The following is a 13,850-nucleotide window of genomic DNA, read 5'->3' on the forward strand; positions in this document are numbered from 1 at the left end:
CTGTAATTCCAGTTGTTATTAGAAATGTGTCCACCAGATGGCGACATTAGCAAGGCATTAAGATATAACCTCTGTAACCAAGGGTGGGGGAGGGCTTGGCAAAAATTAGCTCTTCTTTTTCTTCTTCTTCTTCTTGGTTCCCTTCTTTTTCTTATTATTTGAATGTGGCCGCCCAAAGCCCCTGAACTCCAGGCAATCCACAGCATTATGAGAAATGTAGTAGATATTCTCCATGGCTGCTGGGCTGAGGATGTCAACTTCAGTCTTTGTTGATTTGGCACTGGAGGACCTCTTTTTGGGTGTTTTTGGAGCCCCGGTCTTCTTGGCTGGCCTTGAACTGTGAGACCTTGATTTCCTTGATTTGGGGGGCTTTGAAACAATACAAAAAAAAACTTCTTAATCTGAGTAAATGGAGGTGTTAAAATAGAATTTAAATAGTTTTTATAAACTTTACCATGCTGAAATGAGATGGGGCAACTTCTGAGCCTATGCCAGATTGTTGGCTCATCTGTAAAATTGAATAAAACAATATTGCACATTAAATCTGTTCTTTCATATAAGATTTAGCGGTTAAATAGTAGAGGAACTGCGTCCAAAAACAGCTTTAGCACTGGAAATTATCATAATAAAAATATTATGCTTCTTACCAGGTCTGGACTTGGCACTCTTGTATGTGGCAACTGAATGGCTTCAACTGGGACAGTGATACCCCATTTGTTTACACCCTGTTGTCTAAGAGACAGAATAGGCTCGCTCATGAATGAATAGGCTGGCTTCACCCACAAGCCTGTAAATTCCTTTGTTGCCTCCAGGATGCAGCTAGGCTTCAAAAAAACAACACAAAGCTGAAAAAGAGATGAGTGCAAAAGAAGAAAGCTGCGTGTGTTAAATAAATAAAAGCAAAAATGGCGAATTCTCCTTTCCATTTTTATTTTTTTGTGCAGTGGAATTCACTCATTTAAGACAAGAAGCTTCCAGACTCTTTGGAAACTCCGAATTATCCTGATTTAAAAAGCCCTTGCATTCACATTGTGACAATGTAGTTATGACATCATTACATTGAAATACATTCAGTAAATGTAAAACAACCGAATTCCATGCTGAAGCTCTTGGATATTCCAATCATGCATTACAAATAAATACTCACACAACCGTAACAATTTTTCAGCCACTGTGAGAATAAGAAGAAATCCAATATGGACACAAAAAGCTTCTCAGTTGTGGGAAAGAGACACAACTCAAATGAAAATACACTAAATACAAATATGACATCAAATTAATCACTTCTTTCTGTGCCAGTTTACTGAAAATACAGTAGTATGGCACTGTAAAACCTTTCTAATTCAATTCTGTCAAAATGGATCTGGTGAAACAGCAGGAAGCACTTTATTCCAGCAATTACAACAACACAGGTTTGTTGATCACCTGCATAGAGCCATATGATTTTCTTTAAAGGCAATATTTGCTTTAGTGCAGCTAGAACAGTAGCTCTGTTTTCATGTAAACGGATACTGATGTTAAAGTGTCACATGGCAGGAGGGTGCAGGCGGCCTCACTGCAGCCCAACTGATGGAGCACTGTTATTAAAATCCCTTTATGGCAGTATCTTTTCAGCAGAAAGACCTTTTTACTGCAGAGCTTCATGCATGTAAGCCCACAGGGTGACACAAAGGGTTAAAAGTGTGTGTTTAGTAGCAGCATTATTGTGTGGTGATGAGGTGGACTATCATGTGGATGATGCGGGAGCCGCGGGGGCAGCTGCACAGGTCTATGCTCGGGTTCCTGATTTTGTCCTCTAGCAGCTGGTCCAGTTCCCAGCGCAGCTCTTTCACCAGCTCTGCCACCTGTGTAACACAAACACACACGATTACAGAACACAGTATATATGTGTAGTTGTTTTTTTAATCAAGGATTATGTTTTTTTGGTAGTGTAAAAAAGTATTTTTTAATGCATAAATTATCATGTGTTATTTAATTAATATAAAAGGACCTTTTTATGGGAAAACCAGCAACATAAACGAAGAACTCATTTGAAAAAACATATCTGTTATTAAAAAAAAAAAAAAAACATATTTCCTTTTAATATAAATGTTTAATGAAGTTACATTTTTAAGATACTGCTAATAAGTAATGTCATTTTGACTTAGTAAAAGCCTCCCAACTTCAATTGATTGATAATACCTAAAGCTAGTAATGGAAAAAATGTTGGGTTTTTTTTGTTTTTTTTAATTTTTTAAAAGTGAGTTATGTTTTTTCCAAATGAACTCTGCAAATAAACTCAAAGGATGTACGAATAATTAATTTCCAAAAACATATCTCCGTTCTTATACATTTTCAAAAAAACAAATTTCTTTTTAATATAGATTTTTAATAAAGTTCCATTTTTAAGAAACATGTGGCTAGTAATGTCATTTTGACTTAGTCAAAGCCACCCAACTTCAATTGATTGATAATACCTAAAGCTAGTAATAGAAAAATCTTTTTTTTTTAATTCATTTTTTAAAAGAGAGATATCTGTTTTTTGCCAATTAACTCTTCGAATATACTCAAAGGATGTAGGAAGAGTTCATTCGCAAAAACAGATATCTCCGTTTTTAAAAATGAAAAAAAAAACAGTTCCTTTTAATATAAATATTTAATAAAGTTACATTTTTAAGATACCGCTAATAAGTAATGTCATTTTGACTTAGTAAAAGCCACCCATCTTCAATTGATTGATAATACCTAAAGCTAGTAATAAAAAATATATGGTTTTTTTAAACATTATTTTACATTTTTTAAAAGTGAGTTATCTTTTTCTGCAAATGAACTCTTCAATTCTAATTTGTCTGTGATGCTTCTTAGTATGATTTATATATGACAGTATCTGTCACTTGAATGCATCGTTTCCTTTGAAGTCCTTGCTTATTAAAGGTTGGCAACTGTCCAGGGAGCCTACAATCTTAAACATGATCTATTATTAAGGTTGGAGCCATGCTTAGTTATCATCAAAAGCAATATAGTGACTTCATTTCAGCCGAGAAAATAATGTGAAAAGACAGATTTAGAGCAAAAATATTCCCAACAGCTTATATGATGTCATTCTCTTAACTCTAACTCTTAAGCGTCTGTTATGTCTCTTCTCCCTGACCTGATGAGAAGAAGCAGCAAATCGGATCCATCCATCATCCAGTGAGATGACAAACTCTCCTTTCTGCAGCTCCATGTTGACTTGACCGCCTCCAAAGAGCACCAGCGGGTAGACGGACACCATGCTGCAGTCCCGGATGAAGACGCGGCTCGTTTTCACCTTCTCGTGGTAAACCAGGTAGGGGCTGTTGTAGTGGCGAACCTGGAGCACAAGGGAGAGTCATGAGACCTGTCGGCTTAACTGACTGCTGAACACAAGATCACTTGTTCTGTCTCTTTTCTCACTGTGTAGTTGACTGATGAGGGGTGCACGTGAACACAGCCGTCGTTCTTGGTCATGAAGCGGAGCTCGTTGGCTTTGGGCGGCATCTTCATCGCTCCTGTGCTGGTCATCTTGTAAGTCCCTTGAGGAGAGCGAACCTGGAGGAAAGGACCAAAGCAGTGAGAAACAGTTTTACACATCTCTACTGCTTCCATTTCTTGTCTGAATTACACAGAGCATCCAGGTATACCTGGACCACGTTAGGATAGAGGGCAGCACACAGCATGGCGGACATTAGCCTGATGTTTTCTGAGTTGAGGTTGGCCTTGAAAGGAGAGAAAAATGTACAGTCAAAATCTCTCTTAAATAAGCCACATATAGGAAACAGTATTTTCCTCATCATCAACACTTCTCCTCTGTGAACCACAACCAGTGGAGGGGGAAAAAGCAAGAGCCACAGAATGAAGCAAAGTGCTGAAATTCCCTGTAACTACTGAAAAAAACACAAGATATAAGCATGAGAATTGATTATTGTGATATGATCATACAGCTCATTGAAACACTCAAAAGTAGCCTGTTTGGCTCAATTAGACCTTGCTCAGCTTAGAATTAAATGTGTAAAGTTTTCTGTATGAATCTATGCATATGTATTAAACAATGCTTTCATTCTTCATAGTTTTGCATGTATTCACGCCTGACCTCCTGAACATTATTTTAGGTTATTTGTAGTGTCTGCAAAGCACCACTAGGGGACAACAGTAGCACAGTAAGTATTTTATGTAGTACAAAGATAACGGAGAGCCTAAAATCAATTCCCATTTTCATTTTCTAAAGATTAAATACATCCTGCCCTACAATGCATGTGTGTGTGTCTCACCTCACGGCCTGTAGCCTCCAGAACACCATCAGTGCCTTTGGAGCTCATGCGCTCTATAATCCTGGCCCTTAGTCCCTCCTTGATGAAGCCAATGTCAGACAACAGCTCTGCGAACTGCCTCTTCAGGCTGGCGATTTCCTGCACACAAAATAGTTTATATTTATTGTTTTCCCTTGGAGCCAATGGATTATTTTAAACTGCTAATTGAGGAGTTTAGACTAAACACTGCCCGACCTGTAAGCCTCGCCAAGACAGAAAGTTCTCCCTGCAGTAGAGGAAGCCGGCCTGGTTGCCATTTTTTGCAGCACAGCACCATCCCTGTCAGAACAAGAAAATACATCAGTCATTTTTAAAGCTATGTGGAAGTAAAAAGTGTTGAAGTATTTTGTCAATAAGTCACTGTTGAACCTTGTATGCCTGTAACAATGCTAGATGGTCACTTTGAGCCACAGCAAAGGCCAGTTTCTTCTCATTGGCTTCTTCTCGCTTATCCCACGGAGACACCTTGAAAACAGACACAATCCAAAGATAAAACAGGACACTCCTCAAGTATAATCCCTGTGATGGGAGGTCTATTCTGAACCCAAAAAGTCAGTATTGTTATCCTAAGAAGGGGCTCCTGTGGTATGTCAACAATAACAACCAGTTTCTTACAAATGGGGATTTGAAGGCCAGACTGGCAGCAATGGTGAGTGCCGGGTCAAGGCAGCGGAAGATGGCACCAAACAGCATGAGTTTCCCGATTCGTACGTCGACGGGCAGGCAGGCCAGGTGATAGCCCAGCGGGGTCAGCTTCTCGTCTGCAGTCAGAGCTCCAAGGTCGCACAGTCGCTGCTTGGCTGCATCCAAGCTTCCCATAGCCGGGGGCTCAATCAGGCGAGTGAAAACAGACTCCAGCATCTGCTCGGCAAACACATCAAGGATCTTGATTCTGTTGAGAAGCAGAGGAAATGCAAAATACATACATTAGGCCTCTGCTATTTGCATATGCGGGGAAGAAAAAGCAGGTTTTCATGGTGCAAGCAGAGAGCAGATGGATGTACCGGAGGCACAGCTGCTCTAAAGGCACTCTCTGGATCTCAGGCAGCTGCTGCTCAGCCAGCTGGTGTTGGAAGCAGTGGCTGGTGAAGAGATGGAAGCAGATCCCTGAGGCCACACGACCAGCTCGACCTCTCCTCTGCAGCGCGTTGGCCCGAGACACCCACGAGTCCTCCAGACTCTCCATGCTTTTAGTCGCGTCGTACCTGAAGGTAAGAGAGAAATGGCGAATGTAATAAAGATATAAAGAAACTCCTCAGTATCTGTTCTTCTCAGGAAAGCAAAAAGTTACCTTTTCTCCTTCATCTTGCCGGAGTCGATGACGTATACCACGTCGTCGATGGTTACTGAGGTCTCTGCGATGTTGGTGGAGATGATGATCTTTGTGACACCTTCTGGGGGTCGGCTGAAGACCGCCTGCTGTTCCTCGTTGGACAAGGTTGAATGGAGGGGGTACACCTCACACCTGATGAGGAGGAGACATGTCAGGAATTTGCATTTTCTTACACTTTAAAGTAGACTACATACCTTCCTACAGCATGTGCATATTACAGGGATTTATTCAGTGTATGTATGATGTCTTTCACTCTTGTTTCTACATGTGTAGCTCAAGTTTCTACTTGAACATTTAACAGGTCATCAAATAAAACATATCTATTTTCACACCTCCTCAGACACAGACCTTTTTGCACCCCTGTTGTTGAACATCCTGTTGGATTTCAGCTGCTCATAGAGCATCTTGATCTCAGCCAGGCCAGGCAGAAACACGAGCACCGCACCTAAAAGTAGAAACCCAAATTGTTACATCCACTTAAAATATCTGTGCTGGAACTTGGAGTCTTGTATTCATGTGAGACTTACCTGGAGGGTAGCCATGTTTTCCATCCACAATCCACTCCAGAAGACTCTCCACCAGGTCCATGTTGATCTTGTCTAGGTCCATAGCAGCCATGGTCTTCAGCACAGACTTCTTAGTATCTGCATGCACAGCGAAACAACAGAACATGTTACATGCAGCTGATCTGTATGAGACCAAAGAGCAGATCACTTCATTCTGTGTCAGTTACTCTGGACTCACCTTTATATCTGAGAGTGAGCTCCTGCAGGCCGAGCTGCTGGTCTGGAATAGAGTCTTTGACAAAGTCCTTCTTACAGAAAGACATGAAGTTCCACATGTCGTCACCAAGGTTGTCCACCACGCCTCTCGGATCTGGTTTGCTTCCTCGTCCGCTTGTGGAAGACGAATTCTGTTTCCCTGAGCGCATGTAAGGGCTGCCGTCATCGATGACATAGCTGGACAAACAAATTCAGTAGTGACGTTTAAGAAGAGAGAGTCATACTTGAGTTTTTAACATCTAAAAATAAATAAATCCGGTGAGATTGCTTCAATACAACTTGAAGTGGAGAAGGATGTACTTGCCGGGTTTTTTCAATTGCATCCTCGAGGAAGAACTGGTCAACAGGAAAGGTACGCCCTGTAATCATAGACATGTACAGGACGATCAATAAAATACATCCAAGTGAAACATATTGTAAATAAATAGCACGGTTTGTTGATTACCTGGTATGTGAATAGTGGGACAGTTGTGAAAATACTCAGAGAAGAGGTTGGCATTGAGGGTGGCACTCATCAGAATGATCTTCATGTCTGGTCTCTGTGCTATCAGGTCTTTTAACACCAACAGCAGGAAGTCACTGAGAGGGAAAGATAGAAACAGACAGTGAGCAAAAACACCAACAAACAACCGACTTTCAGCCAGATGCATCTTTTGCATACCCAGGAACTCCCTCTGTGTTTCAACAGCTGTGTAAACTCCACAAACACTGTTACGTTCAGCTGAAGGTCTCCAGTTTACAGGGTCACTTTTAAAACCGTAACACCGGGAGAGATGCATTCGTGGTGGTCTGAGAGAAGACCACTGTTACAAGCTGCTAAATCAAGTGAATCACAGCTTTTACTTTTGAAAAGTACACACACATACAAAACAGATAGAAGATATTAAAGAAAGAGAAATCCAGTGAATCACAGATGTGTGTGATGTTTTTGTGGACGACGGGCGGAATAAACACACAGCAGGTAATCTACCAATCAGACACTTTCAGCATTGAAGGCCCTGCCCCCCAAAAGCCCCGGGACCTTTGAAAAGTACTGCCCCCTTAGCAGGGGCTTTTTAGGGGGGAGATTATCTACCCCTGAACTAAATTTAGACCCTGGGTCCACCGGTCGAAAAGTCCCTAGTTCCAGGGTAAAGTTTCTCCGGTTGAAAAGCGCCTAAAGAAGAATTCTGTCTGCCTTTTTGAGCAGCTGACAACCTGTAATTGCCAAAGCGATGGACAACCACTAGTTGTACCATATGCAACATCTGTATGAACTCACCTCTCCTCTGTTCGCTCGTGCACTTCATCCACAATGACATGTGTGACGCCTTTCAGGTCTGCCTCCCCCTCCAGTCTTCTCAGTAACACGCCGGTGGTGCAGTACAGCAGTCTGGTGGCAGACGTCTAGTGAAAGAGAGTTTATAGCATGAGATCTAAGAGCATAAAGACCAAGTGACTGCTGATGGCTTGACATGCTGATCAAATGTCCTCGTACCCTGACGGTCTCCAGGCGGATCTGGTAGCCCACTGAGTTGCCCAGACTCTCGGCCCGCTCCTGTGCCACCCTCTGAGCCACAGAGATGGCGGAGATGCGGCGGGGCTGAGTGCAGATGATGTTTGCCACCTCGTCTGCTCGGCCGCTCAGCGTGGAGTCGAGGATGAACTGAGGGATCTGAGTGGTCTTACCACAGCTGCAGAGGAGTAACGAAGTAAAATGTCCAAAAAATAAACGTCAAACAAAGGAATGGAATATTAACAGGTAGACATTTTTTTTCCTGTTTTAGAATTATCGCCATTATATCCCTCCAAGTTCTTTTTCGGTGCCTTTTTTTAAAGGTTTATCTTCCTTAAATCAATCTTCATCATTTGTTCATAAATCATACCTATAAATAGCTCTCCTCTATTTGAGTATCTCTGAATTTGACAGCACTTTATGCAGCCCTGTGTGACTCACCCTGTCATCCCGCTGACCACCAGCACCTGGCACCGGTCCAACACGTCAAGGATGTTTTCTTTCTCCTGCCAAGCTGGCAGCTTCCTCCTCTGCTCCAGCATGGACCGAAAGCGTCTGGATGACTGTGCGCACGGAAGCATGAAAAGGAGAGCGACGCATTAAGAACACAAATTAGAGAGCATAGAATGTCATGATAAAATGTGATGACGTCATCGTTTCCTCAAGTAAACTTTACCTGCTTCCTTTGATACTCTCGACACAGCTTGCCATTCTCTTGCAGGGCATTGTCCATCTTCAGGTTGTGCTTATTCACCATCTTCTTCCTCAGATTGACGTAACTCTCATTCTCGACTGGAATGGCTTCATCCTCATCTTCCTCATCCCGGTCATCCGGCTCGTCTGCTTCTTTCACTTCTTTAACTTCAGATTCAGAAATGATGGAATTTAAACTCACACACATGAATAAAGCAAGTCAGCTGTACTTGTTGAAAAAAAGAGTGATAACTCACCATCTATGGGTTTCTGGTTGGAAGGTGGGGCTCTCCTTCTGCTGTTGGTGTGATTACTGCTACTACTACCCCTGCTTTCCTCAGAAACATCACTCTTCACACTCTTACTCTTTGCTATAGCAAGAGGAGGAGGAGGAGGAGCAACTACAGGCGGTGGTGTGCTGTATTTGTGATGACTGACAGCCAGCAGTTCGCTCATCATGTCTTCATCCTCACATATGGTGATCAGAGTGTAAACAACCGGCTCGCTGCTCTTCGCTGCAGTCAAAGCTTCTCCAAATAATCTTTCAGTCACGCTGAGCCTCCCTGCACCTCCAACAGATTCATCTGTGGTGTTAAAAGCAACTATCGGGGCCTGGAAAGGGTAACGGTTTCCTTTTGGGAATCGGATCTGTAGTTCGTACTCAGGAGGAGAATAGCTGTTGAAGCCGGGTTGGCTAGGGCCGGTCAGGTCTGGAGAACCAGCCCCAGATCTCGCTTTCGTAGGGAGCTGGTGTTTAAACTTACATTTGTCCCCAAAGCGGCAGCCTTGTCCTTTCATGTAGAATCTGCAAACATCACGCATGTTTACAGCTGCTCCTCCACCACCTCGACTCCCCAGGCGTCCACCGTTCTTGTTAGCGTTTTCGAAGATGAATGCCAGGTCCAGGGTTACAGTCCACACTGAGTTGGCAATGCGCTCGCTGAAGCGCTCACCATAAATGGCGGCTAGAGCCAGAGCTTCCTCCTGTCTCTGGCTTAAACACTCATCCATAGGCACACTTTGCAGACCGTCGACGGAGAGTGCTTTCTGGCCGTAGCGTTCGCTGAAAACCAGGAGGAGGAGCTGTTCCAAAGTGGTGCCGAATTCCCCTCCACCAGACTCTAGTGCCTGCTTGCCGCGCTCTCTGTCAAACCCGAACCTAAACAAATGGAAGAAGGGAAAATGAAGAGCTCTGTGAGGTTGAATGTTCACTAAACTTGTTTTGTAGAATCACAACAGCACAGAAAGAAACAGGCTGGCTTTCGATCCAAGCAGAGTGGAGAACTAGAGATGTTCTTTTAACATTTCTCTCTATTCAAACACAGGTTCTAATACCTAAACTTTGGAATTGGAGCATCTGGAAAACCCTCCCATCTTCAACCCAAAAAAACAGCTACATAATACCATAGATATGAGTCTTAGAGAACAATTGAGCATAAAACTAGTGTGTTCTTTGTGTCTAATATATTCAAGTAATCTAGATTTTACATGCTTTCAAAAACCACTCCAACCATCCTCCTCCGCTTATCCGGGTCTGGGTCGTGGGGGCAGCAGTCTTAGCAGGGAAGCCCAGACACTCCTCTCCCTGGCCACTTCCACCAGCTCTTCTGGGAGGATACCGAGGCGTTCCCAAGCCAGCTGAGAGATAGAATCTCGCCAGCGTGTCCTGGGTCTTCCCTGTGGCCTCCTCCCAGACGGACATGCCCGAAAGACCTCCCCAGGGAGACGTCCGGGAGGCATCCTGACCAGATGCCCGAACCACCTCATCTAGCTCCTCTCAATTAAAAGCAGAGGAGTAGCGGCTCTACTTTGAGCCTCTCCCGGATGTCTGAGCTCTACAATTGAGCCAAGCCATTTTACAGAGAAAGCTGATTTCGGCCGCTTGTAATCGCAGTTTGATCGCAGTCATTTTGCTAACTCTTTACCATCACAACATATTTCATATCTCCTGAAATCAGCTCAGTTTTTGAGTGGGCTGATAAATTAGAGAGTCAAAATCGGTGCATCAAATAATTTTGGATTGTAGTGGAACTGTTTAGCATGAAAGTTGTGATCTGAAATGCTTGTTCATTTTTAAAACTACTGCTCTCCACTAAAGGAAAAATGTTGGCAACCTAATGACTGAGAAACATGCCAATCTGTCTCTACATGGACGCCAGTGCACTCATCTGAAAAGTTGTGTCCTGCCCAAATAGGGTGTGTAGTCCCTGTCAGTGTTTTGCAAATATAAGCAAACTAGTTGATGACATGTACTTGAAGAAATGCATTTGAAACTTGTTGAAATATGTATATTCAAAATAACTGATGAAAGAGTGGGATGTTAATGTGCCAGGGGCCAAACATTTTTTCCTTGCCAGACATTATTTTGAATACACAACTCTATAGATAACACCAAAATCTTTAACCTAAATAAATCTGTACATCACCTGCAGAGTTTTCCAATTGCAAATAATGAGATGATAGGTTCAGGCGTTGGCCGTTCATCATCAGACTCCGGGTCATATACTGGGCTCTCTGCTCTCTCCACAGGCTCATCATTAGTGGCCCAAAACTGGCCGTCCTCACGGTGGTCCAATTCGTCAAGTTCCTCCTCTCCTTCTTCTCCCCCTGAGTAATCTGAGCCCGATTCACTGAAAGAAAGGATGAAATGAGTGAATCTTGATTTTTAATGGATGTAGATTATTTGGTTGATATTCTCTAGAATTCACATACTCATAAGGCTCATCAAGGGATTGCAGCTCTCGCAGCAGCTCCTTGAGTTGTTCTTGGTTCTCATTAGTCATGAAGATCTTCTGCATGGGCATGGTGCTTGCCTCTGGCCTCATGCTGTCCCCAGGCTTTGGATACGTTCTGGTCGTTGCTAGAGACCTTGGAAGAGCCTTACCACTGCTTTTCCCTCCACTTCTGCTGTCCCTGTCGCGATCTCTACCCCCTCTTCCTCTTCCTCCATCTCTGCCACCTTCGCGTCTGCCACCGCCACTGCCACCGCCACCCCCACCGCCACCTCGTCCTCTGCCAGGTCTGGAGGCAGCAGTGCCAGGTAAATAGAGAGAGAGGAGAAAAACAGCTTGTTATGAGCACACTGTATGATATCTTTAATCTAATAATTAAATCTGTTCAATCAATCAAGCTTTATTTATATAGCACCTTTCATACAAATCAAATGCAACCCAAAGTGTTTTACAGTGATTGAAAAACAAGAAAGAAGCAGAAATAAAACAATGGCAAGATATATTAGAGGAAAATAATAATAATAATAATAATAATAAAAATAGTAATAATAAAAATTTAAATATAATAAAATAAAATAGAGACTAATACACACCAACAATAAAATATGGGTAATTAAAATAAGTTAAAGCATCAAAATTAAGAATACAAATAGTTAAAATAGATTTTAAAAGGGTAAGGAATAAAAATCTAATTAGTGGAAAAAAAGGTAGGTTAAAATGTTGCAGCTTTAGCATTGTATGCAGAGGGCCACAGATATGGAATGAGCTCGACAATGGGTTAAAAATGTCACATTCCATCTCCATCTTTAAGAAAAAGCTAAAATTACAACTTCTGGAAATTTATGAATAATGTACTGACCATATCAATGAACCCACTAATTTACGTATGTAACCACAATATTGGGATTGTCTGTTGTGTGTTTGTTATATGTCTGTTAGTATGTTGTTGTTGTTGTTGTATCTTTTCTGTTGCCACTTTATTTGTGGGAAATTAGGCCCCCTATTAAAAGCTTTAAATAGCTTCCTTGGGGCCACCCCTTTCCACACATCCAACCACTTTGAAATGTTTACTGAATAGACATAGATTATATTTGTGATGATGTGTTTGAATGAACTAAACTAAACTAAGGATAAGAGTTGAAAATAAAACTGAGGCTAAAAATATCAATAAAACTGAGTAGATAAATAAAATAAATAAATGAATGAATAAATAAAGAAATAAAAGTAGAATAAGATAACAGTTAAAATCACTAAAATAATAAAGCTACATTTAAATCAATACCACAGTAAAATATAAGTAATAGAAATGTTAAACCCTACATAAAAGCCAGACTGAATAAATACATTTTTAGCTTACGTTTAAAAGTCTGTTACAATGAATGTGTACCTGCTGGAACGAGGGGGTCCAAAATCAAGGCTGAAATCGTCTTCATCATCCCAGCCACCAGCTCCTCCTTTCCTGCCTCCACCTCCTCCACCTCCACCACCACCTCCTCCACCTCCTCCACCTCCTCGTCCACCACCTCCTTTTGGCTTGTTGAATTTCCCCCCTCCTCTATTGGGCTTCCCACCTCTTCTCCTTGCACTCATGTCTCTGTAAGAAAAATGAATGTATAAGCCTCAGCAGTACAACCAACACATCATGAATTGTGTGTGCTCTCAGACTGGATGATACTCACATACAATCAGTGTCCTCTCATTGCAGCAAACAATCTGCAGAGACAATGTTGAAATATGAAGTTAGAGTAAATCTTCTGAACAAATAATCAAGGAAAAATATGAAGATAGCTCCCAGAGCAGACGGCTACTGTTCACCCACTGCACACAGACGCTCGCAGTGCTTATGGGGTGGCTTGTTGTGGCACTTCAGTTCAAGTACGAGTAATGAGATGGTGCAGGCTGACACACAGCGCTGCTGGCTACAATTATGCAATCAAACTGGGCACGCAGACTAACAACCCAACCAGGGCGATGACCATTTAGCTTCACGCCTGGCTCACTGACAATGTGTCTGTGCACAGCACGTTGGACAAGAGCGAAAGAAGCTTATAAAGCCAGGAATCTTAATATTGTGTGTGGTGTATCCTGGACAAACTGCTCAATGAAGTTTTAAAGCTTCAGCATGCTAATAGGCTAACAGCTAACAAGCTCTCTCCTTTCTCCATGCTTAACATGCCGGTAGGAAGAAGCTTTTAATATAGTAAAGTAGGGAGGTTTAAGTGTTTACGAATACTATGATATAGGTTGTATTATAAAAGCAATAAACTAAGGTGCTACTTTGAAACTTTCAAAACAAGCGTTTACAAACCTGAGACTGCTGTTAGGAAACACCGGCAACCTGCTCTCCTTTCATTGGTCGAATCTCAGGGTTCAAAGTTTCACTTCCGGTGCATGTTGATGTTGACGCAAAAGTAAAACACTTTTTTTCACTTTTTTCGTAGTTTATTTTTTCTTCTTTTTTATATATTGTTTTATACGGAAGAGGATTAGGGCCACTGAAAACAAACA

The 13,850-nt window shown here is 42.1% G+C and overlaps 2 protein-coding genes across 2 annotated transcripts; both read right to left on the bottom strand.

The window, feature by feature from the left end:
* Positions 1–61: 61 nt before the first annotated feature.
* Positions 62–926, bottom strand: LOC117805407 (small lysine-rich protein 1). The gene is made up of 3 exons (XM_034674127.1): positions 648–926; positions 455–508; positions 62–369 (listed from the first exon to the last, which is right to left on the bottom strand). The coding sequence occupies exons 1-3, from the start codon at positions 924–926 to the stop codon at positions 106–108; spliced, it is 597 nt and encodes a 198-aa protein (XP_034530018.1). The 3' UTR covers positions 62–105.
* On the bottom strand, positions 914–13,693 carry dhx57 (DEAH (Asp-Glu-Ala-Asp/His) box polypeptide 57). The gene is made up of 25 exons (XM_034674124.1): positions 13,651–13,693; positions 13,022–13,055; positions 12,730–12,936; positions 11,323–11,631; positions 11,037–11,240; positions 8,868–9,769; positions 8,594–8,778; positions 8,359–8,480; positions 7,900–8,095; positions 7,684–7,808; positions 6,868–7,001; positions 6,727–6,781; positions 6,385–6,599; positions 6,168–6,284; positions 5,989–6,085; positions 5,599–5,772; positions 5,312–5,512; positions 4,923–5,199; positions 4,677–4,772; positions 4,503–4,586; positions 4,269–4,406; positions 3,642–3,716; positions 3,415–3,549; positions 3,131–3,331; positions 914–1,844 (listed from the first exon to the last, which is right to left on the bottom strand). The coding sequence occupies exons 3-25, from the start codon at positions 12,930–12,932 to the stop codon at positions 1,701–1,703; spliced, it is 4,389 nt and encodes a 1,462-aa protein (XP_034530015.1). The 5' UTR covers positions 12,933–12,936; positions 13,022–13,055; positions 13,651–13,693; the 3' UTR covers positions 914–1,700.
* Between the last annotated feature and the right edge of the window lie 157 nt (positions 13,694–13,850).

This window comes from Notolabrus celidotus, chromosome 21, assembly GCF_009762535.1.
Source record: "Notolabrus celidotus isolate fNotCel1 chromosome 21, fNotCel1.pri, whole genome shotgun sequence".
NCBI classification, from domain to species: domain Eukaryota; kingdom Metazoa; phylum Chordata; class Actinopteri; order Labriformes; family Labridae; genus Notolabrus; species Notolabrus celidotus.